We start from the raw sequence: 27,632 nt of genomic DNA on the forward strand, positions 1-27,632 counted from the left end.
TATAAAATTGCTCTAATTTGGGATTTAGGGTTTAGGATGACAAGTTAAATTCTTCTATTTTTAACCTTTTATCATGCTAAGTAAATGTCTTAAAAAGTAAGTTACTCTTTCACCCTTATATGTTCTTCCAAACCATTATGAAAAGTTTTAAATATTCTTTGTATTTTACATCAATATTAAATTAAAACCACTGAAAGATACAATATCCATGGCTTCGGCGTCTACCAATAAGTTCATACTTCAGATATTTCAAGTATTAAAGCCTTTGAAGAATCAAACGGAGCCTAACCCTTCCAATTACCACTCCTTCATCGATGTTGCAGACAACCTTGCAGAATCAAACAGAGCCTCCCATTTTCCTTCCAACTGAGATGTGCATTTTCGGACAATTTTTGGAAAAAATATATCGGGTGTCTCACTTGCACCATCATTATTAGTATGATTTTAAGTGCATTCAGAGATACATAAACATTTTTATGTTGAGTTGTGAGAGGCACTATAATGGTGGAAAGGGTAACCTTCTAAAAGAATTATAGTTCAAATAGGTTCATCACTTATATTCTATGTAGCACGACACCTCTAAAAAAAAGTTGTGTATGTGTTCGTGTCGGTATTAGACGCTTGTACCAACATTTAAGATTACATACAATTTATTTATTTTTCCAAATTATTAACGATGTGAACATGTTAATGTCAGAGTTAAATTTAGAATCTTTATGCTTCATAACTTATATTTTATAAGGCTTAAGGCTTTGAGAGGTCGACTCATATGGAATAGCTCATAAGATTGGGTTTTCTTGTTGTACAAAGGAATTCACATTTAGGCATTTGAAATATTATTGATAGTCCAATCAAGACTAAATGGTTTAAATTAAAATTTAATATTTTAAATTATAAAACAAAAATTAAAATTTGTATTTTGTGAAATAGTTGGATCTTTGATCAACTCTCACCATTGCTCCCTCAGACAACATGGAATCCAATTTCTATTATGACAATTCTTTAGTTATGATGCTAGTATGCTACATCAACAAAATTGGTTGGAGAAGAAATTTTAAAAATTGTAAAAAGAATAATCAAAAACATAGTTTTAGTTTTAGAAATAGAAGGATGGACCGTTAAAGAATAGAATAAACGGCAACGTCAGATTGTAGTGTTTTATGCATCAGACTCCTCTGTTTGAGTGGCATAAACAGTTCTGAACCACCGTGACAAATTAATTAAGAACAGTGTGTACACAAAGTAGCAAGTGAGAGTCCAAGTAACTAGCCCCTACACATAGAAATAGAATAGAATTCATTACAATTTGTTTTACAACCTTGCAAGTTTTACACTTAAGATTATGTTGTGTTCAGCATGTTGTAGTACGTAATTGTGTAGGACGTAATTCATTTTCTCAACTTATTATCTGCGTCGATGTGTCAGTGTCATGTCTATGTTATATGTTAGTGTCGTGGTTCACAAGTCATAACTCTTGAACACTTATTACTGGTGAAAGTGTTTGTAACATGAATTACCTGGCCAAAGATTTCAATATTGGCTTGAGGATAGTACCAAAGGTGAAGGAACCTGAAAGAAGAAGACATCAATAGGTATACAAATTTAACAGGGAGAGGAAAGAATAATGCTTTACTTCATTAAGGGTATCTCAGCTAGTGGACAAGCAACTCCAACAAGGCATGCTAGGGTGAAGCCTGGCTGTGTTCTATCCAACAAAAACCATAGAAACTCTGCAGCAGCAAACAATATGTAGGCCTCAGTGTTGTCTGCTATTCCCGCTTTGTATAGTTCAGCACTTGATTCTATGAACAGCGCCACTAATCTAAGACGAGAAAATCATATGATTATCATGATAAGTGTTTATGTATAAGTTATATCTATATTGCAGTGAGTACTTACATCAGGGAGGCAATTGTTTTTGTTAAACTTCCCTCTTGAACCTTGTTTAGGACCTTCTCGTCTAGGTAGAGTTGAAGCAAACCAATCGAGCAGTAAAACAACCCCAACAATGGAGGAACCTATCAATATCAGGATAAGACAGATAAAACTGCATAAATTATCCAGAAGAACACATCCAAACGCTTAAATTTAGATGGTTTTTGCGGATCATATTTCCAGAAATAATTTCTGTATAATATGAACAAGGGTGCATTGTAATTGGACAAGAAACTGAAGTTGAAACCTACCCAGATATTGGTATGAAGTGGACCAATGTCAATAGACCCGGACTTGTACACGACAAGATCGACTCTTGAATGGAGTCCATCGAGCAGTGGACCAAATAAGAAGCCAGAACCAAAAAGCGAAAGTGATACGCTAGGCCATGAAGTTCTTACGCTAGGTTGGCTCTGCTGTTTGACAGCACGGTGAGGCTTAAGCAGATCATGTTTGCGTAATCTGTGGTGAAGAAGATAAGTGTGAGTTTGAGTATGGAGAGAATAAGCCTGAAGAGGTGAAGGGGAAACAGATGAAAGAAGGTTTTGCATATTACTCCTTCTGTATGAGCATTGAATTAAACGAAGAAGAAAATGATTGGTTTTTGAGACATGAGCGCGTTTGTATGATTAATTCAATTTTATCAAAAACCTGTTCAACTTCGTCCACAGAGTGTGTTGGATGAGTTGGACTCTACAGTATAAGAAGGGATGATAGGCACAACTAGTGGTCCAACACAGCTGAGGCTTTCTAATACACCACAGCTCTTGAATTTTAATCTTGGGTTAATACTAACTTATTGATTAAAAGATTGTCTCTTTACACCACCTCTTTTCATTCAAACTATGTTGTTGATTAATAATTTTGAAAATTCTATAAAAATTTGTATTTGTCAAGGAACTTTATTAAATTAACAACTCAATATTATTAACCTCAATCCACTTTTACATATGTTCAGCTAATCTTGCTTTGTCTATTTTTCACAATTTTGATTCAACATTTCTTCAAAAAACTGCGTTGTGCATAAATAATTTCGCATAACCATTGTGCTAAAATTATGTGACAGGAAAAGATATGAGCTTTATCAACTAAGTTCATCAATTAGTTATTCCAAACTTCATTTATTGTAATCCCCATTAATCTATTACAACTTCCACGATTCAAAATGAACACCTTCGTTAATCTTGGATGGTTAAGAAGAAAAAAATCCAACTTGAATTTCTCAATTTACCCATATACGCTTGAATTTACTGATAAATCCTCATGTTTTAGGGACGTATTGCGAAATTCTCTTATATTTCTATTGATCATGCATGATATGAGGAACAAAATGAATGTTGTGTTTTTTTTTGCAAGTTTAATTTTTCATTCCCATATAATATTCCCCTAGGCTTGTCAATTGTTCCGTCAACTTCTCCATACAAACCAATTTCTACATCCTTATATAATCGCTTTGAGATTTGAGGTATTTTGACAGATAACGTAAACATCCACAAACTTCTGGAATATTCACAACTCCTAAACCCAATTACATTCAAATCCTAATAAGCTTGGTTAGTCACTAGCACCTGGCGACCGGTATTTGTTGAAGATATGAACCTCATTGCTCCATTTAGCACTAAACATTTAAAAAAAACTAGCAATAATTTTCTAAACTAAAGGAACCACAATCATAATTGCTAGGAGTTTTTTGAGTTAACTGCTGCTTACCACAAGATGCATTATTCCTATCAAAAGAGCACTAGAAATCTTAAAATTCATTCCGGTTGCCACCTAAAGGAAAGCATGCAAAACTCATTCAGTGACTACAGTGGACTAACAAAGCAACACAATAACGTTGAACAAAAGATCTGCGGTGAATTCTAACTCTTACTAGGGATCTACAGATCTGAGGCCTTTATTTTCTCTTTCTTTTTGATTGGGCTGTTGATGAAGCTTTTTTACGTTGTCCTGACGCCTTTACAAGTACCATTTCCAAGATTATAAAAAACAACTTATGTGCTCTGGCATTGGTCTAAATTCTATAAGCATGTAGGAATAAAGAGAGGATACTTAAAAATAAAATTAACTAACAGATATGTGTACCTTGCTCTTTTGATCCCTTTTACCAGTTCTTGCCCCTGAAACCAGTTAATTACACGCATGCATTTAATGATACGTAGATGACATTTCAAAAATGAGAAAATCACATAGCAGGTGAAAGCAAAACTAATCTGTTATTACCCCCAGAGTCTGTTTTACCAGGAATCCAATCCAGATCTTCTTCACGATGCAAATGCTGTCAGTAGTTTAAGAATCACAAACTTAGGTTTTGAGAAAAATAATAGAATATGCTTAGACAATCACTAGCCTAAAACATTGAAAACAGTTAAAGCATCAAAGTAAAAAATAATATCCAAAATATTCTAACCGTCAATGTTCCGTGTGAACCATCACGAAAAGATGAACCGTTGGCCGCCTCATTCTGCAGCTGAAGGCGACGGATCTACAGCATAGGTATGGGGTCACACGCCCCCACTAAAATTTCAGCCAACATATGTATTGTTTTATAAATTTCAAAAGCTTAGGAATTTGAACTAAATTCCTTTAAAAAAGCATAGGTGGAAATTTCAACATACCTGACCTATTAGATTCGTGAAAGTTACTATGTCATTTCTTAGTTTAAGATACTCAAAACAAACAGTTATTGATGGAACCCTTGGTGTCGGATTGACCTGCAACCATAGTCCAAAGAAATTAAAATTATTATCTGGTGGCGCGTGTAGTTTGCTAGGATGATTGGATTACATTCATTGACGGAAAAAGCAGCTCAACTTGGTCAGTAAAATATATTCTTCTATTTCATTATAAGTGTCTTATTTGGTCATGCATAATCTCTTTCAAAACAAATAATAGTACACAAATAGTTTCTTTATTATATCTCTAACACTGGCTTCCACAATAATAGGATAATTTGACTATATGCCTAAATATTATTCTTAATCAACCTATTAAGCGACACTACTTGAGCTAAGGCAAACCAAGTCAAGCTCTAAGAGAGGAACCATAAGAGCTTTTTGAAAGTTTAGGTTAATCATAACCTCACTCTCAACAAAAGAACAAATTAACCAAGTGGTTGGCATGTGAGGTTTATGAGGCTAAGGACAAATTGTTAAGAGAACCCGAGTTTAATTCCTGACTAAAACAATCTTTGGTCAGGCTTTACATATCTTCTAGCTAAACTTCGGATAACTAGGGTCTATTTCCCCTAAGAACTGGAAGGTTATTAAAAACAAATACAAAACATAAATAAAAAAACTCCAAATTAATAGTTGAACAAAAACATTGAAAAGTCTCAGACATCTTGAAATGAAGAATGCAAGGGCAATATGTCATTAATATTGATCAAGGGCTACTACATGACAACACTAGGGAGAAATGAAATATATGAATTGCATTAAAGAGGAGAAAAGACAAACCCCAAGTCTCCGAAAAGCTTGTTGGAGGCTAGTCTGATACTCAACTGATAAGTGTTTGCTCATCATGTAAGCAAGTGCGTCGGTTCTTAAATAGACATGAGTCTGAAATATATCGCACTATCAGATTATGTTTTGACCAATAGACAATTAGGTATTAACATATTCTTGAAAATTGTGGTTCACAATGGAAAAGAAAAAGTTATTTCAGATATTCAATGTAAGCCTCTAGCCCTCTACAACCAAATTTTCATAAACTTGATCAAGAAAATCCTTGTTATTCTACACTTCTTGATTCTGTTCTTTGTTTTTTGGTTCTGGGGAACAGGTGGATTGGAGGTGGGGAAGGTGTTAACAAGTGTCAACAGAAAAGAGACATGATAAATAATTGGTAACCTTATTTTTAACTTACCGAGCCAAGATTATCTCTCGTTATTGTGGAAGGCAATACTGCCGATCGGCGTTGCATATTTGATAGAGATACAGTTTCATTGGGGCTGGCCCTCTCTGTAACATCTGCACTAGAATTTGAAGCAGCAACCGACTTAGACTCTCCGGCAACCTAAAAAAAGAAACAAAATCAAATATCAGATATCACTAATCACTTGCACAAGTTCATCCAAAGTTTGGGTGTAAACATTTTATATATTCAACAAACTTTGTTGCCCCAATTGATCCAATGAAACTATCATAAAACCCATTCTTAGTGAATATATAGGCATTAATTTACATGAGTAAACAGTTCTAACTAAAAGTAGGAAGAAGAACAAAATGATTGTTTGTGAGCAAATTCATAACAGAATGATGAACAAAACATTGTCCTTAAAAGAGTTTGAATTGATATTTATATCAATGGTTTGAAAAAAGGATTTTGAAGAATTTTGCCCCAAAACTCTAATAGCAGACACAATAGCGTTTGAGGCTGTAATTAGCGGACTCAACAACCGCTATTACTGACAGTGGCTTGCAGGCCTAAAGCATCGCACTGAACCCTATCCACACTATGCTAGAGCAGCGGCGCTATTGACAGCATAATATTATCACTATTTTCATTAAAAAAAAATTCTCCTCTTCCTCTCCACCTGTAATTGTAAGTTTCATACAAAAACAACAGTTAAAATTACCTTTATGCGTAATCCAGAAATTCTTTTTGCTTCAGCAAGTACCTGCATATAAAACAGTAGTGAATACCTATAATTATCTCATTTCCTCTGAATGTATATTTATAACAGACATAAATATTACTGGTTTGAAGGGGGAAAAAAACCTCTTCATCTCTACGCTCTTGTCGTTTTGTTTGAGAGAGGATTAGAGACAGAGCTCGTTTCCGCTTGATCTCCTGTGAAACGTTATATGGTTCCTACACTAAGGAGGAAGAATAAGCAACTAAACCCACATTACAACATCCTAATGCTGGAAAGAATTAATTTTACGAAACAGTGTGCTCAAAAAAACAAATGAGAGTTTGCTTGAGAACAGTGCCTTGTTCAAAAAGTTACCACACCTTAACAAGTGGATCCACAGCACCATCCCTAGAAGATGGATTCCTAGCAATTAGTATAGCCCGAGATACTACATGGTGAGGAAAATATGTCATTTTCTCATGTAGTCTCTAATTAGTCAAACTAGGAATGAAAGGAAATGAAAACTGAATGCAGCATATATGGTTTGGTGAAAATAATATCCATACCACTATAATATCGATCCTTTAATTCTTCAACAGTTCGAGATGAAGGAAACCTATCAGCTATAACAATAAATTTGAGATTAAACCTATCACACAAGTCAAACAGTTGATCTGTTTCCTCCTTGGTCCAGTTCTACATAAATATAATTCATGGAAGAGAGAAACACATTAAACAATCCATAACGGAGAGATGTAAGAACGGTCAAATGTCTAGCAAATTCCAACTCTTAAAATAACACAGAATTACACAGCTATGCTTTCAAACAGGAAGTACAATTAAGTGTACAAAAGATGCAGATGCTACGTGACGGTTAGGTTCAGATATACAGATCCTTTCAAATAGATCATAAAATCTATCATTTATTTACAGCTAACTTAGTCACTAGAAAAATATAAAAGATTTACCAACCAGCAATTGAACAACTTTTAGGTTATATACACAAAAAAGGCCTTTCAATATACATACTAACAATGAAGGTCGTTGAAGACACAGCAACAACAGCAACCTTAACATGATACATCACACAGAATTCAGTTCTTTGTAGCATTTAAAATTGCAAAAACTGTTGTTTGAGCAAACTCAAATGTGAAGGTCAACACAATTTTAGACATGAAATCTAGACATGATACCTACAGGATTTGCCAAATATTTCTCATACTCCTCATCTGTGTATCTTGTTATGTCAACAGACTGCATCATAGCATGCAAACAAACATTAAGTCCTGAAGTATAAGATATTTACTAGAGTCAATAGAGAAAAATACAGAGCAGACATCATGAAGCTAAAGACTGAACCAGCATTTACCATGTTATACTTGGCAAAAGAATAGTCCCCTGATGGTGGAACACCATTTACAACTTTAACCTGTTGCAACAAAAGCGGCTGTCATTATCAAATTGGGAATCAAATCATGAATTGGAAAGCCTATTTTCCAATTAATGAATCAAATCATGAATAGGAAAGCATATTTCTTCATTTCCTTTTTTACACAACTAGTTATTTTATGTTTCTCAATAATAATCACTAGTCACTAGAAACCAAACTAAATATTTGAGGTGTGGTTCACCTCCAATTAAACAGGCCACCCTGACTAGTGGGGCCTGAGTGTCCTTACCAAATGGAGGGTTGCCATTTTAGGATCATTGACATGCCCCGGCAATACTATCATTATGCTGCCATACAAGTCCATCCTCTCAAAGGCACGTGATGACACATCTAATCGTTTTTGTTCAAAACATGTTTTCATTAGGATTTTGGCAAAAACCCACTTATCAACATTCTGATTCCCATGCCACGTTGATTCTTTAGCTCTCTCCCATTCCCTCAATATCCGCATCATCGAAAATGCAGCAGAGTTGAGGTTCTCATGAATCTGGCATATAATTCTGGCAACAAAGGGAACACTTCATGCAATCTGTTTGGCTGCAGTGTAAGGATGTGTATTGGAACGAGTTCTTTACTATCATGGAAAGACACGACAATATTTCGATAAGATAACATAAATTTGGCTGAAACTGACAGATGGACTTACCCAATGGCTAAGCTGAAGATCATCTTTACGAGCAGAATGTTTGAAAGGAAGCCATTGCCAAGTGACCTGAATGAGAAAAAACTAAAATGTGTGATGATACTGTTATGAAACAAATATCATAAAAACTTAAGGTGTTGCGCAAAAACACAGAACTGTTTTATATCTAACACACCTCATACAAGAGCCATTTGATCATGAGCCTAGACAATGTCCAGACCCACCCAACATATTGCTGAAATTCAGCTTTTCTTGTTTGGAATAATGGGATCAATAAGGATCAAACTCTAGAAAACTTGGTTAGATAAAATTCAATGTCATATCAATGATTAACTGTCTTAAATTCTTAGGCAAGGGTAGTTAAAATCAAGATATTATGCAAAATCGGGAATGGGAAGTAAATATAAAATAGCATTAGAAAGACAAAGAAAACCTTAAATCACTTGAAACACTTGTGTAAGTTTAAATTCATAAGCAAAGCTCCCAACTAAACGAATTAAAACCTTAAATCACACTTCAAAATACTTATATAAAGAACTGGGAAATAGTAGATAATACAATTCAACACGCATGAATGGGGATCGCTATAAAGCACTCGACATCGACACTGACAAGTTGATACCAACAATAATCTGAAAAAATAAATAAATTAAACAAAATCACAAGTACAAAGTTACGGACACACATTTTTTCAGAGGTGTCATGCTACACCATGCATAAACTCCTCAATCTAAAAGAAATGAACCAAACTCGTAAACTTTTCAACCCTAATTTCGATCAAAACCAATAACACCATCATGCTGCATAACTATTCACACTAATCACAGCACTAACAAACAACTTAAAGAAATTTACAAAGAAAAAAAAACAGAACCTTTTTATCTGATGGAGGCTTTATTTTCCAATCAACCGCAGGCATAAGAGGTGCCAATCCACCCTTAATATCATTATCCTAATAAATTCAAGAACGCAAGAAAATTGAAAAACGTTACATTGGTTAAACCCTAAGGTGCAGAAAAACAAATGGAAAATGCTTTTTTGAAAAACAAAACAGTGCCTTCTGAGGAATGCTATTCGGTTTTCTCGGAGACTCGTTATGAGGAAGAGAGTTCTGCTCCATAGGGTTTCTTTATTCAACTCAAATCAAAGATTTCGCAAGCACTCGATGCTTTGTTCTTGAAATCGAGCGCCAAAATTTTGAACCGGGAAAAAACAACGAACTACAGTTAATACAGCTCTTGCGTGCCTTTAAGTATAATAATATATATATATATATATATATATATATATATATATATATATATATATTATATATATATATATATATATATATATATATATATATATATATATAAAATAAATTGTTGTTTAAATTCTATATTAATTGTTATATAAAATTAAAACTAAAATTTGAAATTTATATTAATTGTGATATCGGTATAACAATAACTAGAATTTAAACTCTATAAAAACACAATTTAAAATATAAAATTTCTAAAAATAAAATATATCAATTCAAAAGATTCACCTTACATCGTAAGGTAACAAGAAAAAGTTCCCTAATTTACTGTGATAACTTAAGATTTATCAACAATATTTATTTTGTGTAATTTAAGTTTTCAATTGTGACCTCAATATAGCTTTAAAAAGACCAATACGAACTAAATTGATACATGCATAACAAGAGCATCTAGTTCAATAAGAATTTAAATATCTTTCACAAATAATCCACCTAACATATCTTATCGGTTAAGTTGACAATTTTTTCAATATACATGGACTTCATAATCAAATGCACAGGAAAGACTTTACAAGTGAAATCTGGCAAATGGCAAGTGAATTTCCTGAGTTATGCAGGCAACCACTTGATATTTATAGTTAATAGAATTGATGATTGAAAACTTGTACCTCCTGTGTTGTTTCATATGGAAAACTCTTTTCTGCACTATTTGGTGCTTTCATGGTTGGTATTATTATGCCAAAAGACGGTCCTTGACATGCTTAGTTCTTGTAGCTCATGAAGCGAAGACAAGACAGAGCATTGCTCTATTTTTACATTTTTTTTAACCAGGATTTTTGCAATGTATTTGCCATAGATTAGCTGCAATTTTAGTCAACTATTAACTACATTTTTTTTTGGATTTATGAACAATATTGACTTTAGCTATGTGGTATGTCATGTCAATATCTTGTCACGCTGGCACAGTCATGTGTATGTCCAATTACAAAAAAAACTTTCATATGACAATGTCACGTCAGCTTCTGTTAATGACCGGTTAGTAGGAGAGACCAAAAGAGTGGATGAAAAATATTACGAGAACCATTTTTTGCAGAAAAAAAATAGAGGGACTAAATGTGAAATTGACCATATTTAGAGGGACCAAAAATTTATTTAACCCTTTAAAATATATATGTGTTTTGATTGAGAATACATATAGTTAATTGATTATCAATGTAAAATTAGTTTAAACTTATAGTGCATATCATATTTCTTCTTAAATTAACAAATTAATATGTATTTGAACATTTTTTCCTTAATTGTAACTTTGGTGTTTCTATTTTTAATTTTTTTAAAGTTTCGGTCTCTTCATTTTAAGTGCATGATCTGCCCTAGTTTGCTTCCCCTCTAATATCTTCTGACGAGTTAGTTTACTTGGACCCTCCTCAACATCAGATGTCATGTAAGGATGTGACACTCTGAAATATCACTGGAAATGGTCGTATGCACAACTCCATTTGTTATGAGCTACGCTACCTCGTGCTTCGGCCAATACCAAATTATTAAGGAAATCATCATACATGGCATGTACATCTCTATGGGACATGGCAGGAGGTGCAAACACAAAGGGTTCTCTTATAAGAACCTGCATATACCCTCACTAGCGCGTGACTCTCTCATGCTTATGTGGATACATCAGACATGACCCACAAGTCAATCATCCAAATTAGAAGCCTATGTCATCCAAGGGACGCGTCTGACGATGAAGGTTGTATGGATGGAATCGTATATCATCTTGTACATTGCGGTCAAGATACACTCTAAAGGACTCAGTTAACTGATTCCATCTGAGTGGGATGAATGCATAAGCATGTTGCATATCCTCAATATAGTCATCAATATATGACCAGTCGAAGATGCATGGGAAGTGTTGGAGGATCCATGTTTGAAAATGATACATACGAATTATTAGTAATGGTGTAGCACAAATGTTAAATAGTTGATAAACTAGAAAGGATACAAATATATTATCATCAATAATGTGCAGCTAGCTGTCATATGTCTGGTCTTCCAAAGACAACCTTTAGCTAACTTGGAGTACAGGTAAACCAAACAAGCAACCCCGCAGTTTTACTCATGAATATGCTTAAGTCATTGAAGTATTTGAGGTAAATCAAATCCACGTAATAGACATTCTTGTCCATAAATATGGACGTGCCAACCAAGTACAATAGGTATGTCCTCAATGCATATGCTCTATGTTGCATAATCAGATAATCGTCATTATCAGCATGATCTTCCGTAGTCAGATGGTGTGCATACAACCTCTATATGAATCCAAATCTAGAAATGACACCATCCAATGTCTTATATCTCCTTCAGGATATCATCTAGAACAACTCCTAAATACTCAACCATCGTGTCCAATGCATCATCTCTGGTAATCCTAGAGTGGTATAATAATCTTCCTCTGATCGGAAGAAGCACTAGGCATGACACATGGTCGTGCCGCGAAAAATACAGAGTCGCCACCGAACTTTGTTTATTCTAAAGGAAGAGGAAAATATCGATAAAATCCTTAAAATAAAATAAAAATGGTCGTCACAACCGAGAGCAGATTCGAGAGACGATTATGCATCCATCACATCCGGTATACTCAATGGGAACCGTTTTGATTGTTCTTTGCATGGATGAATGTTACTACCTAAAGGTTACTTGCAAATGGTAAAAGGGAAAAATAAGTTTATAAATTAATATGCTCAACAAGAATTCGAACCCTCGTGCCTACGTATTCTCATAGTGCAATGAGAAAATCAGAGCTCCACAGTTCATGGTAGAGAATACGGATTTGTTGGTTGTTTTGAATGAACAATGTTAATGTTCGTATTCTAGCATTAAAGTTACTTGTATGCTCGCGCATGAGAGAATTAAGCATTTGTTTTTTTGCAATAGAATGAATGCGCTTGGATCGTATTCTAGCAGTTAAACATTGCTTGTATGCTCGCACATGGGAGGCTTAAGCATTGTTTGTATTGCGGTAGAACGGAAATAACATGTCCTTTATGAAAAGGTTGAATGTCCTAAGGTGGAAAATTGAATTTGATTGGTTGTGATTGATTTTAAAGTGGGAGATAAGTATTAGACCACAAGCTAAGTACATATGACAATCCAAGTACTCAGGAGCTGAAAGGACAAGTGCATCCTTACCTCTCTCTTTCATCCTAAAAAGTTTTTGTTTATGAAATTTGTAAGGCGAGTTTAATCGTTGGTACTTAGAGGGAGACAAGAATCTAACCATAAGCTAAGTACGACCGACAATCAGAATACTCGGGAGTCGAAAGAACAAGTGCATCATGACCTGTCTTTTTCATCCTAAGAGAACTGAATTAAACTCGTTTATTGTTAAGTATTTTTCAATGGAGGACAAGTATCAGATCATAAGTTAGGCACGACCGACAACCCAAGTACTTGAGAAATGGTGTGGACAAGTACGTAAACCTCATCCTTTTTCATCCGGTTTATTGTACAAATGTTTTGAAAATGACTTGACGTTGGATCAAGTGTTTGAGGTTGAATAAAACAAAATGTGTGAATTAAATGAAATAGGTACTTGACGCTGGATCAAGCATTCACGTTGTATTCAATTAAGTTTTATTTGGAAAACACTTGATGTTGAATTAAATTTATTGTTGTTCTTTTGAAAAGGGTTATTTTTAGATCGCTTTTGGTTATTTCCAAGTTAATAGATGAGCGAGGAAAGCGATAAAATGGGAAGCAATAAAATTGTTACATGTTCATGGGAGTAGGTTATATTTTTTCTAAATGGGGAATAATCATACACCATATAAAATTAATCCATAGTGGCAAAATCACAACCATAATTCTTGCATGCAATCAAGAGTAAATAGTTTAATTTCTAATGAGTTCTAATTGAAAAATTAAAGATTTAAACTCTAAACTAAATTCAATTAAAATCTAAAGTAGAAAATTATCCTAATTAAACTAATCCTTGTTTAATACGTATTTTTTGTGAATTAACATGACATTGAAATTAAGCATGTTGGAACCTAACTTCTAATGAATTTTGATGAATAATTAAAGAAACTCCTACAATTAAATTCAAATAAATTTTAAAAGAGAATATTCTAATTAACCATGATACATGGATTTACTATGAATTTACATGAATTAAAATGTGCATGTTCATGAATTAAAAACATGGCAAAAATTGACAAAAGAATGATAATAAACAAGAGTTAAAAGATTAGCAATTAAATCTGCAGGGGTGCATAAACCAGCGGATGTGCAGCCTGGAAACAGAGGCTTCAGGCCTAACAAATAAGGCTTAAACACAAGGTGTTGTTGTTGGGTTCAACAAAGGGTGGCCTAAGAAAACATGGGTGCAAACTTCAAAATAGTGGGCTTAATGGAACTAAGCCCAACCGAATTTGGCAAGGAAGAGAAGAAAAATCCATTATCAATAATTCATCTCTTCTACACATCATGTTTATGTTAATGTCAAAAGCACCACCATCGGAGCTTTACTCCACCGCGCTGGAGTCGACAGAGTTGGCCGAAATCATAAAATATCGCCACTAATCTACTCCTCTCAAACTCCTTTATCCTAATCTCTCATCAATTTTTTCTAAAGATTAACCAATTATTTAAATTTAAGCAAGAAAACTATGAAACCTAACCATGAAAACTGAAATTAAATGGAGGATGAGAAGAATCAAGCCACCAAACCTTGGGGCTTTGATTCTCCAATGCATGAGCTACATTGTGGTATCAAAAATTCAGCAAACAAAAAGAAATAAAAAATTACCAACCTGCAAAACGGAGGATTGTCTTGGAATTTGTTAAAATCATAAGATGAAGAAGATGAAGAAAACCAGAGGTATGCTACTGTGAACCTTTAATCTTCTATTTCTGATGTGAACTTCTCCTCTTTAAGAATTAGCTCTGAAAAACTATGAACTAAATTGTTGTTGTTGGTGTTGATTATATGAGTGTGAGAGTTGTGTAAAATGTAGGAGGTTCAACTTAAATGGTAACTAACTTCAAGGTGAAACTTGCTCCAATGGTGATAGAGCTTTAATGTGGGGAGAGGAATTGGAGAAGATGAATTGAGAGATTCAAAACTGAAATTGTAATTAGTGATTTTCTGCAGAAAATGATTAGCTAGTGATTGTTGATGAATGAACCTCTCTAGATTGATGAGAGTGATGAGTTTATATAGATGAATTTCCAAACTGTTTTGGTCAGATTTTTCGGGCAGCGGCAGTTAGAAGTTTGGACATTTGTTAGTGTTAAATGATTCAATGAAGAAGTTAGTTATGAGAATTAACAGAGTTAGATTTTCTGTTAGATTATTAGTTGGAGTTATTATTGAAGTGTTTAGGGGTTGTTATGGAATTTTAGCTTGGCTTTATGTTAGGATTGGAATGAATTTGTGTAGTTCAAGTTTTGATGAATGTTAGTGTGTTCAAAATGTTTGGTTTAAAGCATAAATGTTGTTGTTAGTTGATGCATAATGTCATTGTTATTATGTGTTATTTGAATTAGAACTGGTTTGGCATGTTTGAATGACACTGCAATGCTGGAAATTGACTGACTTTTTACTATTGGTGCAGATGTAAATGGTTCCAAATATGGTGTAACCGGTTACCAATGCGAAATCATGTGTTATGGGTTGTTTTTTTTGCTGATCAAAGTAGGTGTAATCAGTTACCTGATTTTGTGTAACCAGTTACACACTTAAAAATATGTGTAAAATAGGGTTGCAATATACATGTAACTGGTTACCCTGTTGGGACAAGAGTTAGTTGGTTTTTACCTTCCCAACCATTTGGTTTTTCTCCTTAGCATCAAACAAGTGCAACAAAGTGCTTTGATCTGACCTGCTATGGCTTTTTGTTTTATCCATTTTGGGAGATTTTTGAATTTATCATATGGCTCGGTGTAAGACCCTAATTTTTATCCCTAAAATCCCTCATGCCATCTCATTAACTTGGCATTAGCATTGGGATCACACCTTGGTACTCTCCTCACCCATCATTCATTGGGTTTGCATTGGGAGAGATTACCAAGCATATTTGATTGTATCATACTTTTTTTTTCTTTGTTTACTAACTAAAATACCAAAAATATGTCTACTATAGTTTTGTTTTATTTGTAGGTAGTGTGTGTGTCCACCTGTGCCTCATCAATCTCATAACTAAGGTTTGAGACCCTCAAGACAAGGGATCAAGTTAGAAAAGGTCCACATTGATTCTAAGCATCATATATGGATCCCCATGTTCTTCATTTGTTATTTTGATCAAGAATTCACCAAGAGTTTGAAGTTTGTTTGTCAAGGAAGCCCTAATTCATCTGGGTATCTTGTGTGCCTTCCTGTAGCGAGAAATTCATGATCATCAAGCTATTGACAAGCTAGAGATCAATTAACAAGAGTCGCCATCGTGCTTTTATTTTTTTCAAGGGAAAAGGGAAAAAGTACGAACAAAACCCAAATGGTAAGAAGTTTTCAAATAAAAACTAATAAAAGTCAGAGATCACAGGTAAGGGGGTTGGTTACACAAAGGGAAGGTGTTAGCACCCAAAGTGTCCTAGGTACTCCTAGGGAACCCTTTTTGTGTGCATATGTATTTTGTACAAAGTTATGTTTATAAAGAAATAGAATGGGGGGATGAGAAAAGAATTCATTAATTATATTTTTGTGTTTGACAAGACCTTCGGTCTTGTGCCTACGTACCAACATAAGAATGAGGGATTAAAAACTCGTAGTTCATGCTACAAATTTCAAAATGAGTGTGTTGATTTTAACAAAATTTTAGTTTGAAAGGCACAAAGGCCTAAAATGATTTGAATGAGTTAGTTCTTTTTGGTTTTTTTGAAAGTTTAAGTTAAGTATAGTTAATTTTATTTACAAGTTTGATTTAAGAAAAGAAGTTTGAAAATGCAATCGCATAAGGCCAAAGTTTCTATCCTTTTTTTGCAAAAGTGGTCAAAATTTAGAACAAAAATAGTTCACACAAAGAAGTTTTTGAAAATGGAGGGAGAGATTTTGAAATTAAAGAAATGGGGAGAAGATGAAGAGACTACCCTATGTACAAAAATTAAAAGTTTAGAGTTGAAAAGATCTTATCAAATTGGTAGCAATCCAATAGACAAGTATGTCAATAGAAACCCAGAATCCCCTTGGACTTTTTAGGATCAAACAACACACAAATGCATAATTATATTATCTTGAAGAGCAAAAGGCATCTATAGAATGTGGTTGTTCAATAGATGGTATGTTTGGGGCAACCGGAATGTCAAGAGCTTTAGCTACATAAACAAATCCATTTACACTGTCACCCTGCAAGGCAGCATCAATCTCAGCACAAACAGAACAAAAGTTAGTGTTAGTACAATTGTCACATGAATAAATATCATCAAAATCAGATAAAGTTGGAAAATCAGTTGAAAACAAATCAGAATAAGCTTCATCAACAACTTCAGAAACCAACTCTATTTAAAAAACAGAATGCTTTTCCTCGTCAATCTTCTTATTTTTCAGTACTCCTTGTGCGAAAGGGATTGGTGATACATACTTTTTTTCAACCTCAACAATAATAGAATGTTCAGGTTTATTTTCAGGTGTTACACTAACAATGTTTTTATTTTTTTTCTGGGGTTGGTTCTGTAACTTTTTCGATCTCAAGGAAATTGCACTCACATTAGAGCCTTTTAGATTAACTACTGTTTGTGCATGCAGTTGGTTTGATCCTTGAGCTTGTTGCATGACACTCATTGAAGTGGCAAGTTGTCCAATTTGTGTTTGCAAAGTCTGAATACTATAATCTGTTTGCTGTTGAAATTGGAGACTGTTTACAACTATTTGCTTGACAAGTTCCTCTAGTGAAGGTTCAGAAAGTGAAATTGTGGTTACTTGTGGAGGGTTATATGGTGGTGGTGGTGGAAGGGGTAACATCAATTGTTTCACTAAAGAGGTAAGTTCATTAATTCTGGTTTCTAGAGCTTTGTTGGAAGAAGAAACCTTAATCTCATTCACGCCTTTTGCTTGGACCACAAAATTATCCCTTGTTATATACTATTGGGAGTTAAGTGACATCTTCTCAATCAAGGATTTGGCAGCAACTGGAGTCTTATCAACAAGTGCTCCACCACTAGCAGCATCTAAAATGTTTCTTTCTATTGGTAGCAATCGCTAATAAAAGTATTGTATTAGTAATTGTTCAGAAATCTGGTGGTGAGGACAACTCGACACTAACTGCTTGAATCTCTCCCAATATTCATCCAATGATTCCATGTCAACCTATCTAATACCACATATTTCTTTTCTGATTGAAGAAACTCTTGAAGTAGGGAAAATCTTTCTAAGAAGATTTTCTTCATATTATTCCAACTTGTAATAGAATTTGCCTCAAGATAATATAACCAATCTTTTGCAACACCTTGTAGTGAGAATGGAAATGCTCTAAGATTAACATGATCTTCAGTAATTCCTTGAGGCCTCAATGATGTAGAACACATAGTCTAAAATTATTTTAGATGCCTATGCGGATCCTCACCTGCAAAATCATTAAATCTTGGCAACAAGTGTATTAAACCATATTTCAATTCGAAAGGTACAACAACAACAGGAAATTCAATATATAAAGCATTATAATTAACATCAGGGGCAACAGGTTCTCTGAGGATTCTTTGGTCAACCATGTTAAACTCAATAGAAAAGAAAAAAAAATCAACAAACAATGAGAAAACACAACTAGTTCAGCAATACAACAACAAATAGAAAAATATTGACAATGTCCCAATTAAGTAAAAACAATTGAAATACGAAAAAAACGATTATAATAAAATATAAAAAATAAAAAAACACGAAAATTAATCTAATAACGTCAACTAAAAATTTTGAGAATTTTTGCGGAATTTTCGGAAACTATCAAAACAGAAAATAAATCATAAAAAATAGAAAAATAGGGATTTCGATTTTTTAGGGTGGCGTCCAGTATTTAGTTTCTAAATAGAGGCTTTTGATCCTTGATTTTTTCCTAATAAATCGACAAATAATCAGAATAATCTGAGACGATTTTCTTAAAAATAGATTTTTTTCCTAAACCGCAAAAAGACTTGTACGCAAAAAAGTTAGGGCAAAAAAAATGCTAAAACATAACACATAAACCTATAATAATGATTAGACTATAATAATGGTTAAGATCTACAAGAGTCTCCGGCAACGACGCCAATTTGATCCGCTGTCGCACACGGGTCAAAAACGAGTTTAAAAGTGTAGTAAAATGGAAGCGACACTCGAATATCGTATCACAAGGACTCTTGAATGTTATAACCAAACGAATAGAAAGAAGAGGTTTTTAAGGTTCAAAACTTAAATTGAAGATGATTAAAGGTAAAGGCAAAATTGATAAATAAGCTAATCTATTGTATCGATTTCCGACTTATCATTGATTCTTATAATTTCAATTCCCTAGCGGATTCAATCCCATTCGATTACAATACCCACTGACAAGCACAAATTGGTATTGTATGATGTATGTTCCTAATTTCCGAATTAAGCAAACGGATTTAAGAAGACGTGAATTAAGCAAACATGACTTAATCAAATACGATAACGAAAAAGCTACGCTAACGTGATTATAGTTAAGGATCATACAAATAATCAAATTTAATCAACTTTATCCTATAAGAAACAATCGAATTAAGCAAACGAAAGTAATCGAATTAAGCAAACGAGTTTATAGGAAGAATTGAAAAGAGATTGAAATTAAACTGAAATTAATAAAAACCTCAAAGTGGCATTCGAATACAACAAATTAGCTCTTTGGGAATTAGCTCTCCATGGAATCTTCTAAGCAATATTGTATCATCAAAATTCAGAATTAGATTCATGTAGCAGTGAAATATCTAATATAATAAAAGGGAAATACGGGCCCTTATGGGATCCGACCTGAAAATTATAAAAACCGGCCCAAGCTAACAATTTTAATTAAGTCTGGGACTTTAACGAATTACTCGACCATTCTTCATTACGAATATGCTTTTGACTTCAACATGAAACTTGTAGTTCTTTCTCTTAGATTTCCGACTTATATTATAACGTGTCAATCCGAGTCATATAGCCCAAGTTATGGTCTGAATAGTGACAAGGTATCAAATAATTTTTATGCTGAAAATAAAGTACGAAAATAAAATAAAGTCAAAAATAAACTTAAATATAAAAACACATTAAAATAGTAAAAATAATAGAATAAATTATAGAAATGCTTAAGTATAATTATAGAAGAATGTGCATCAAAATGCACTGATCAAGGGGATTCTGTTTTTGATAAAGTAAAGAATCGGGGACTCGTGACAGGTGAGGCGATGGTGGGTCTGGGCATTTATGACAATTTTCGAGTTCGGGATTTATTGTGTGGCTTTTGAGCAATTTTTGACGTCAGTGACCTTTTGGTAACCTTAGGGTCACTTTTGAGTAATTTGAGTTAAATTATCAGCCCCTAGAGTCCAATAGAGTCACCTTCTATGAAGAGCTTCTCTCTGCACTTTTGAGCAGTTTTGATTACTCTAGGGTAAACTTGAGAGTTGAGAGACGTTGTTGAGCTGTTTTTGAAATTTTTGAGAACTCTATTGAGTTATAAATAATATAATAAAATGTTGAGACTTTCTGAGTAAATTTGATGAGTTTAAAGTTGTTGTGTAATAACATGATTTTACTCCTTTGAGGTGAATAATAATTATTTTAAAATTATATTTTGGAAATTAGTAATTCGGTGAGATTACAGTGAGGCATGTGATTGACAATATTTTGGTTCAAGAGTGGAATCATATTTTGATGATGATGTTTTGATGATGATATTTTGATGACGACTTGTGATGGTCGTTTGAGTTGCATGTTTGCTTTTATACATTATCATGCATGCATATATTTTGGAGTTAGGTAGGACTTCGGTCCAGTGATGTCTAGGTTTCTTAGAGGAACCATGACGGTCTCATGTCCAGAGAAGGACACAGTTCAAGAGGAACCAGAGACATGTGCAATATGTAACATACCTCTGACCCCAAAAACCCAATAACACGTGCATATTGATGAAGGAGTTAGTGGCATTAGTATTTGCTTAATAAATTAAAATGTGATTGTGATTTGTATGAATAGAATACTCGTGATTGTTGTTGTTTACCATCATGCTGTTGATTTTCACCATTAACATTTGTAAGGTGTATTCTCACTCCTTTCTTGTTTGTTTTGTTTGTTTTGTGCAATTGTTGTACAAATACTCAGCAGAAGTATTTACTTGGAAGTTGGAAGATAGCATTGGAGCTTATATTCGTTTATTTTTATATTTGTCACTTTTTAATTGTTTATATGCTCTGATATGTAACATCGGAGATGAGGCGTACTATTCGTTTGAGTTGATGTTTGGAGTTTATTTTCTTTCAGTAAGAGTCGTGCACATAATTTAGACTGTTTTGAGTCTTGGAGAGATAGAAGAACAACATCACGATCGACTTACCCCCATATACTCACAAATATTGAAAAGCCTTGACAAACATCTAATTCACCAGATACAACTACGAAAAGGGTGATCATCAAGTCGTTATAGCACTAATTTTGAATTCATCAAGTCGAATTATTACATAAAAAATTATATTATTTTATTTATGACTATTATAACCTATTAAAGGTTTGTAAAACTAAAACCTCGAATATTCCATGGCAACCACTGACTCATATAAGTTTCTTACTAACATACCTGATAACACGAAATTATATCACATTTTAAGACTTAATTTAATTAGATTATATTATCATTTACTTTAATTTATCCCATTTTATCAGATATTATGCAGTATTTCTTTTCTATTTTACATCAGGTACCCATTTTGAAGCAAAAGTGAAAAAGGGGAGAAAAGAGGTGTAAAAAGCAATAAAAAGGAAACAAATGACCAAATGCCAAAGCCCAGCCCAAAGCGCACAAGTCATCAACGCTGTGCCTGTGACGGACGTCACAGGGTGCGTGACGAGCGTCACGCAAAACAGACTTGTGACGGACGTCACACATAGCGTGACGAGCGTCACACAACTCCACTACCTTTTTGGCGCAAGTATCGCCCTCAGAAAGACTTGAAGAATAACGTTAAGGAGTTGGTCTCCTATATGCACGCCGTGGATATAGCCACGCTGAAGAATGGGAGAAACGGAATGCAGTTACCAAGGCTATTATAAATAGCCATCTCACAAACCAAAAGAAGACACAGTTTTTGCACGCTCAGTTTTGCGGAAGCTCTGCCAAATTTACTTTTCACGCCTTTGCCTATTTTTCTTCCTTTCCAGCATCGTTCACTTTATTTTATTTTATTTTTGCAAGCTTTATTTTCTTTTTTTTCCCTTGCAATTTATTTTCCCCCGTTCTTAGCTTTTAGATATTTTTCGCGTAGTAGTTTCTACACCGGAAACTACTGTGCAACTTTATACCGGATTTAACCTTACGTTATATTCGAGTTTTTATTTCCTTGATTTAATTTACTGTTTAATTGAAGAATCGAAGAACAAATCCTACCGGCTTGTGGTGGAGTGTTCAAGACCATTGTATTACGCATTCAGGTTCTTTAACTGTTATTTAAATTTTTATGTTTTATCCTATTGTTTATTCATATTGCCTGCCTGGAATGAGTCTGTTTATGCATGATATAAATTCTTATTTATTTAGCATGTCTGGCTAATTTGCCTAGGTATCGGTATGTAAAGTAAGCAGAATAAGGGGTCAAGACTAAGTCGGTCTATTCAAACTTAAAATTAGAATCAATCTTTTTATGGTCTTAACCTACAGGTTTAACAACAAGATTTTTTACAAAAGTAAAAGACATAAAGAAGTTGAAACCAACAGAGCGAGAGTTTGAGGTTTTAACTGGACAGTGTAAGTTAGTCATTAAGTCTATCTCAGGGCGAGAGCAAGTTTTAGAATTAATTAAATTCTGACCTTTTTCCAAAAAGTATTTTTAAAGATTGAATGTGAGGACGAGAGTTAAGCATTTAGATTTAATTGTATAACCTAAGTCAACAGAGCGAGAGTTTGAGATAAGGGTGTTTAAAACGGTCAGTATTTTCTTAAAAGGAGTTTCTGCAACTTTATTGTTTTCAAAATATGATTTTTGACTTAATTATAAGTGACAGCTACATTAATATAAGATCATGGTTTCTTCAACAGAGCGAGAGTTTGAGATAAAACCTTTAACCAATAGAGTTAATCGAAACGATTTATTTTAAAACCGAGTGACCGACAAGGAATTGATTCCCTAGTTTTGACGAACTACATACCGATATCCGTTTTATTGATATTTAATCTAGATATTAGTTTAGTTTTTAGTTTTTCCCCAAACAATCAAACATTTTCACCTTAGATTTACGTAGTAACTTTAGATAACGGTACATCGATTCATAAGTCCCTGTGGGATCGATATCTTTTAAAACTACGCGATAGAACTGTGCACTTGCAGTTTGTATCCCATTCTCGACTCACCCAGTCGAGCGATCATGTTTTTGGCGCCGTTGCCGGGGATTTTATTTAATCGATATCGTAACTCTTCCGTTACGCTGTAGAGACTAAGGTTTTTTTTTTCCTTCTATTCTTTCTTTCGCCGATTTGTATGCCACGCACTCGCTCTCAAGGCGAACCGCTCTATTTACGAATCAACGATATCGAACTATATCTCCGAGTCTTACGACGAATTCGGGAATATCGTGCTGAAAACAATCTCCCTCCTATAAACCTTCCTGATATCAAAAACATTTTTCCTTCTTTAACCGAGATGGCAGAACCAGCTCGTGCTCTTAGAGATTACGCCGCTCCATCGCAAGATGAACCGCATTCAAGTATTGCTCCGCCCGCAATCGAAGCAAACAACTTTGAACTTAAACCTTCGCTGTTGCAGGCTGTGCAACAGAACCAATTCTCTGGAAATCTTACCGAAGATCCAAACCTTCATTTATCCGTATTTGTTCAATATGCTGATACTGTTAAAGCTAATGGTGTCACTTCAGAGGCAATTCGACTTCGTCTTTTTCCTTTCTCATTAAGAGATAGCGCTAGAAGATGGCTTCAATCTCTCCCTTCCAACTCAGTCACCACATGGAACGAGTTGAAGAAAGTTTTTCTTGCCCGATATTTTCCGCCAAGCAAAACAGCTATGTTAAGAGCCCAGATAAACGGATTTAAACAGAAAGACAACGAGTCTCTTTTCGAAGCATGGGAAAGATACAAAGACATGATGAGACTTTGCCCACACCATGGTTTGGAAGACTGGTTAGTAATTCACACATTTTATAATGGTCTCTTATACAATACAAGGTTAACAATAGACGCCGCTGCAGGTGGTGCACTAATGAACAAACCTTATGCTGATGCTTACCAGCTTATCGAGAGCATGGCCCAAAACCACTATCAGTGGGGAACCGAACGAACAACAGTGGAAAAACCTCAACCGAAAACTGGCATGTACGAGATAAGTAACCTTGATCACGTTAATGCAAAAGTGGATGCTTTGGTCCAGAAAATTGAAAGTTTAAACGTATCACCACCAACCGCCGTGGTTGCTATAACTCAGAATTGCGAGGTCTGTGGAATCCAAGGCCACACTCCTGCGGAATGTCAACTCTTGACTGGAATCCAAACAGAGCAGGTAAACTATGCTCAAGGAAGCCCCTATTCGAATACCTATAACCCAAATTGGAAGAACCATCCAAACTTTTCATATAAGAGTAATAATGCTTTATACGCACCCGGACAGTCTCCGAATCAAACCCCATCTATACCTCCGGGATATCAGAAACCAAATCCTAACAATAATACCCCTAGAAAATCCAACTTGGAAATCATGATGGAAAACTTTATAGCTTCCCAACAACAAACCAATAAAGATTTCTTAAACCAGAACATACACACTGGCGAACAACTTAAACAACTCGCAAGCAAAGTAGATGCCTTGGCTACCCATAACAAAATGCTGGAAACACAAATATCTCAAGTAGCTCAACAACAAGCACCTACTGCTGCACCAACTGGTACATTCCCTGGACAGCCCCAACCTAATCCGAGAAGCCAAGCTCATGCAATTATATTAAGAAGTGGAACGGAAGTGGAAGGACCGTCTGATCCAAGGATAGAAAACCAAAACCCTAAGAAATCTAATGAGGAAAGTGAACCTAAGGAAAAGGAAGAGAGTAATAAGGATACCCTAGAAAAGAAGGAACCTTATGTACCTCCACCACCTTACAAACCACCTATACCTTACCCTCAAAGGCTTGTTAAAACCAAAGATGTAGGCCAATTTAGAAAATTTGTCGATCTCCTTAAACAATTAAACGTTACAATTCCATTTACCGAAGCTATTACGCAGATGCCCTCATATGCTAAATTCTTAAAAGAAATTCTTTCTAATAAAAGGAAACTTGAGGATAGCGAAACTGTTACACTCCCTGCCGAATGTAGCGCTATAATCCAAAACATGCCTCCTAAACTCAAGGATCCAGGTAGCTTCTCTATACCCTGTCACATAGGAAAATTTGTCATCGACAAAGCCTTATGCGATTTAGGAGCCGGAATTAGCGTTATGCCTTTATCCATATGTAAGAGACTGGAAATGGGAGAATTAAGACCGACCAAGATGTCTGTACAACTAGCGGATCGTTCCATCAAATATCCTGTAGGAATCCTTGAAAACGTTCCCGTACGCATAGGTCAGTTTTACATTCCCACTGACTTCACAATTATGGACATTAGAGAAGATGATACTACACCTATTATACTAGGAAGACCATTCTTAGCAATTGCCGGTGCAATCATAGACGTAAAACGAGGAAGACTCACCTTCGAAGTAGGTGAAGAGAAAATTGAATTCATTCTTTCCCAATTCTTGAAAGCACCTGCAATAGAAGATACATGTTACTTCATGGATATCATCGATGAATGCATAAAAGAAGCAGAGTCAGGAGAAGACAAATCATCAGACTATCTTTTAGAAGACAAATCATCAGACTATCTTTTAGAAGACAAATCTAAACAATGCTTAGCAATAACACCAGATCCTACGCAGTGTCTTAACAAACCAACCCCTGATTTGAAAACACTTCCCAAAAATCTGAGATATGAATTCCTAGACTTAGAACTTGAACGACCTGTGATAGTCAATGCAGATCTAGGAAGACTCGAAACAGAAAAACTCCTACATATCTTAAGAAAATATCCAACCGCACTAGGATACCACATAACCGATCTTAAAGGAATAAGCCCTTCTATTTGTATGCACCGCATCATGTTAGAAGAAGACGGTAAAACCTCTAGGGAACACCAGAGAAGACTAAATCCGATCCTAAGTGAGGTAGTAAAGAAAGAAATAACCAAGTTATTAGAAGCAGGTATTATATATCCTATATCTGATAGCAAATGGGTTAGTCCTGTACACGTTGTACCAAAGAAAGGAGGCATAACCGTTATTGAAAACGAAAAAGGAGAAACTATAACTAAACGAATCGAATCGGGATGGAGAATGTGCATTGATTATAGGAAACTAAACAAAGCAACCCGAAAAGATCATTTCCCTTTACCATTCATTGACCAAATGTTAGAACGATTAGCTAAACATTCACATTTCTGTTATTTAGACGGTTATTCAGGCTTCTTTCAAATACCAATTCACCCTGATGACCAAGAAAAGACAACATTCACATGCCCTTTTGGTACCTTCGCGTATAGACGAATGCCGTTTGGTCTGTGCAATGCCCCTGCAACTTTTCAAAGATGCATGATGGCGATTTTCGCCGACTTTCTCGAAAACATCATGGAAGTATTCATGGATGACTTTTCTGTATACGGACAAAGTTTCGAAGAATGCCTTGAAAACCTGGAAAGAGTTCTTGAACGATGTGTAAAAGTAAACTTAGTACTTAATTGGGAAAAGTGCCATTTTATGGTACAAGAAGGCATTGTTTTAGGACACATCATCTCGAACAGAGGAATTGAAGTAGACAAAGCCAAAATAGAGGTAATCGAAAATCTTCAACCCCCAAGAACCGTGAGAGAAGTACGAAGCTTTTTAGGACACGCCGGTTTTTACCGACGATTCATCAAAGACTTCTCTAAGATAACTAAACCCTTAACCGGACTATTAATGAAAGATGCTGAATTCATATTCGACGACAACTGTTTAAAAGCATTTCAAACTCTCAAACAAGCATTGATCTCCGCACCCATAATGCAGACACCAGACTGGAATGAACCATTCGAAATAATGTGCGATGCCAGTGATTATGCTGTAGGTGCTGTTTTAGGACAAAGAAAGGATAAAAAGCTCCATGTTATATATTACGCAAGCAGAACCCTGGATGAAGCACAGATGAATTATGCCACAACCGAGAAAGAACTCCTAGCAGTGGTATTTGCGCTAGATAAATTTCGTTCTTACTTGGTAGGAGCCAAAATAATAGTTTACACTGATCACGCTGCTATCAGGTACCTTCTAACAAAAAAAGATGCTAAACCTAGACTCCTAAGATGGATCTTGTTACTACAAGAATTCGACTTAGAAATCAAGGACAAGAAAGGAACTGAGAACGTAGTAGCAGACCACCTCTCTAGACTTGAGAACCTTGAACCAGAAAGAACATCCATTAATGATGATTTCTCGTATGACAAACTCATAGCTACTTTGGAAGAGAACAACTCCGACATGCAAGTAGAAACCACCTTAGCTATATCTGTCATACCATGGTACGCTGATCTAGTCA

General features: G+C 34.8%; 2 protein-coding genes and 1 pseudogene across 2 annotated transcripts in view; all 3 read right to left on the reverse strand.

The window, feature by feature from the left end:
- Nucleotides 1-966: 966 nt before the first annotated feature.
- On the reverse strand, nt 967-2,655 carry LOC127097005 (uncharacterized). Its single transcript, XM_051035526.1, has 5 exons — nt 2,187-2,655; nt 1,900-2,018; nt 1,634-1,822; nt 1,518-1,569; nt 967-1,272 (listed from the first exon to the last, which is right to left on the reverse strand). The coding sequence occupies exons 1-5, from the start codon at nt 2,484-2,486 to the stop codon at nt 1,159-1,161; spliced, it is 774 nt and encodes a 257-aa protein (XP_050891483.1). The 5' UTR covers nt 2,487-2,655; the 3' UTR covers nt 967-1,158.
- Nucleotides 2,656-3,313: 658 nt separating this feature from the next.
- Nucleotides 3,314-27,632, reverse strand: part of LOC127097004 (SWR1-complex protein 4) — a 41,821-nt gene continuing 17,502 nt past the window's right edge. Inside the window, exons 7-19 of the mRNA XM_051035525.1 lie at nt 7,081-7,130; nt 6,895-6,962; nt 6,658-6,750; nt 6,515-6,556; nt 5,803-5,952; nt 5,394-5,495; nt 4,554-4,649; nt 4,346-4,420; nt 4,159-4,213; nt 4,021-4,055; nt 3,809-3,892; nt 3,646-3,708; nt 3,314-3,553 (exon numbers count right to left, since the gene is read on the reverse strand). Of these exons, the coding sequence (XP_050891482.1) occupies nt 3,833-3,892; nt 4,021-4,055; nt 4,159-4,213; nt 4,346-4,420; nt 4,554-4,649; nt 5,394-5,495; nt 5,803-5,952; nt 6,515-6,556; nt 6,658-6,750; nt 6,895-6,962; nt 7,081-7,130 (826 nt within the window). The 3' untranslated portion in view covers nt 3,314-3,553; nt 3,646-3,708; nt 3,809-3,832. The remainder of the gene's footprint in view (nt 3,554-3,645; nt 3,709-3,808; nt 3,893-4,020; nt 4,056-4,158; nt 4,214-4,345; nt 4,421-4,553; nt 4,650-5,393; nt 5,496-5,802; nt 5,953-6,514; nt 6,557-6,657; nt 6,751-6,894; nt 6,963-7,080; nt 7,131-27,632) is intronic.
- On the reverse strand, nt 24,045-24,144 carry LOC127099076 (uncharacterized; annotated as a pseudogene).

The sequence above is a fragment of the Lathyrus oleraceus genome, chromosome 6, assembly GCF_024323335.1.
Source record: "Lathyrus oleraceus cultivar Zhongwan6 chromosome 6, CAAS_Psat_ZW6_1.0, whole genome shotgun sequence".
NCBI lineage: Eukaryota > Viridiplantae > Streptophyta > Magnoliopsida > Fabales > Fabaceae > Lathyrus > Lathyrus oleraceus.

Bases quoted from the DNA above. Each gene is read 5' to 3' on its own strand.
- LOC127097005 (XM_051035526.1), bottom strand. From the start codon at position 2,486: ATGCAAAACCTTCTTTCATCTGTTTCCCCTTCACCTCTTCAGGCTTAT. The intron at 1,823-1,899 runs GTAAGTACTCAC...TTCTCGTCTTAG, and splicing joins AAAACAATTGCCTCCCTGAT to ATTAGTGGCGCTGTTCATAG. The intron at 1,570-1,633 runs GTAAAGCATTAT...TTCTTCTTTCAG, and splicing joins GCTGAGATACCCTTAATGAA to GTTCCTTCACCTTTGGTACT.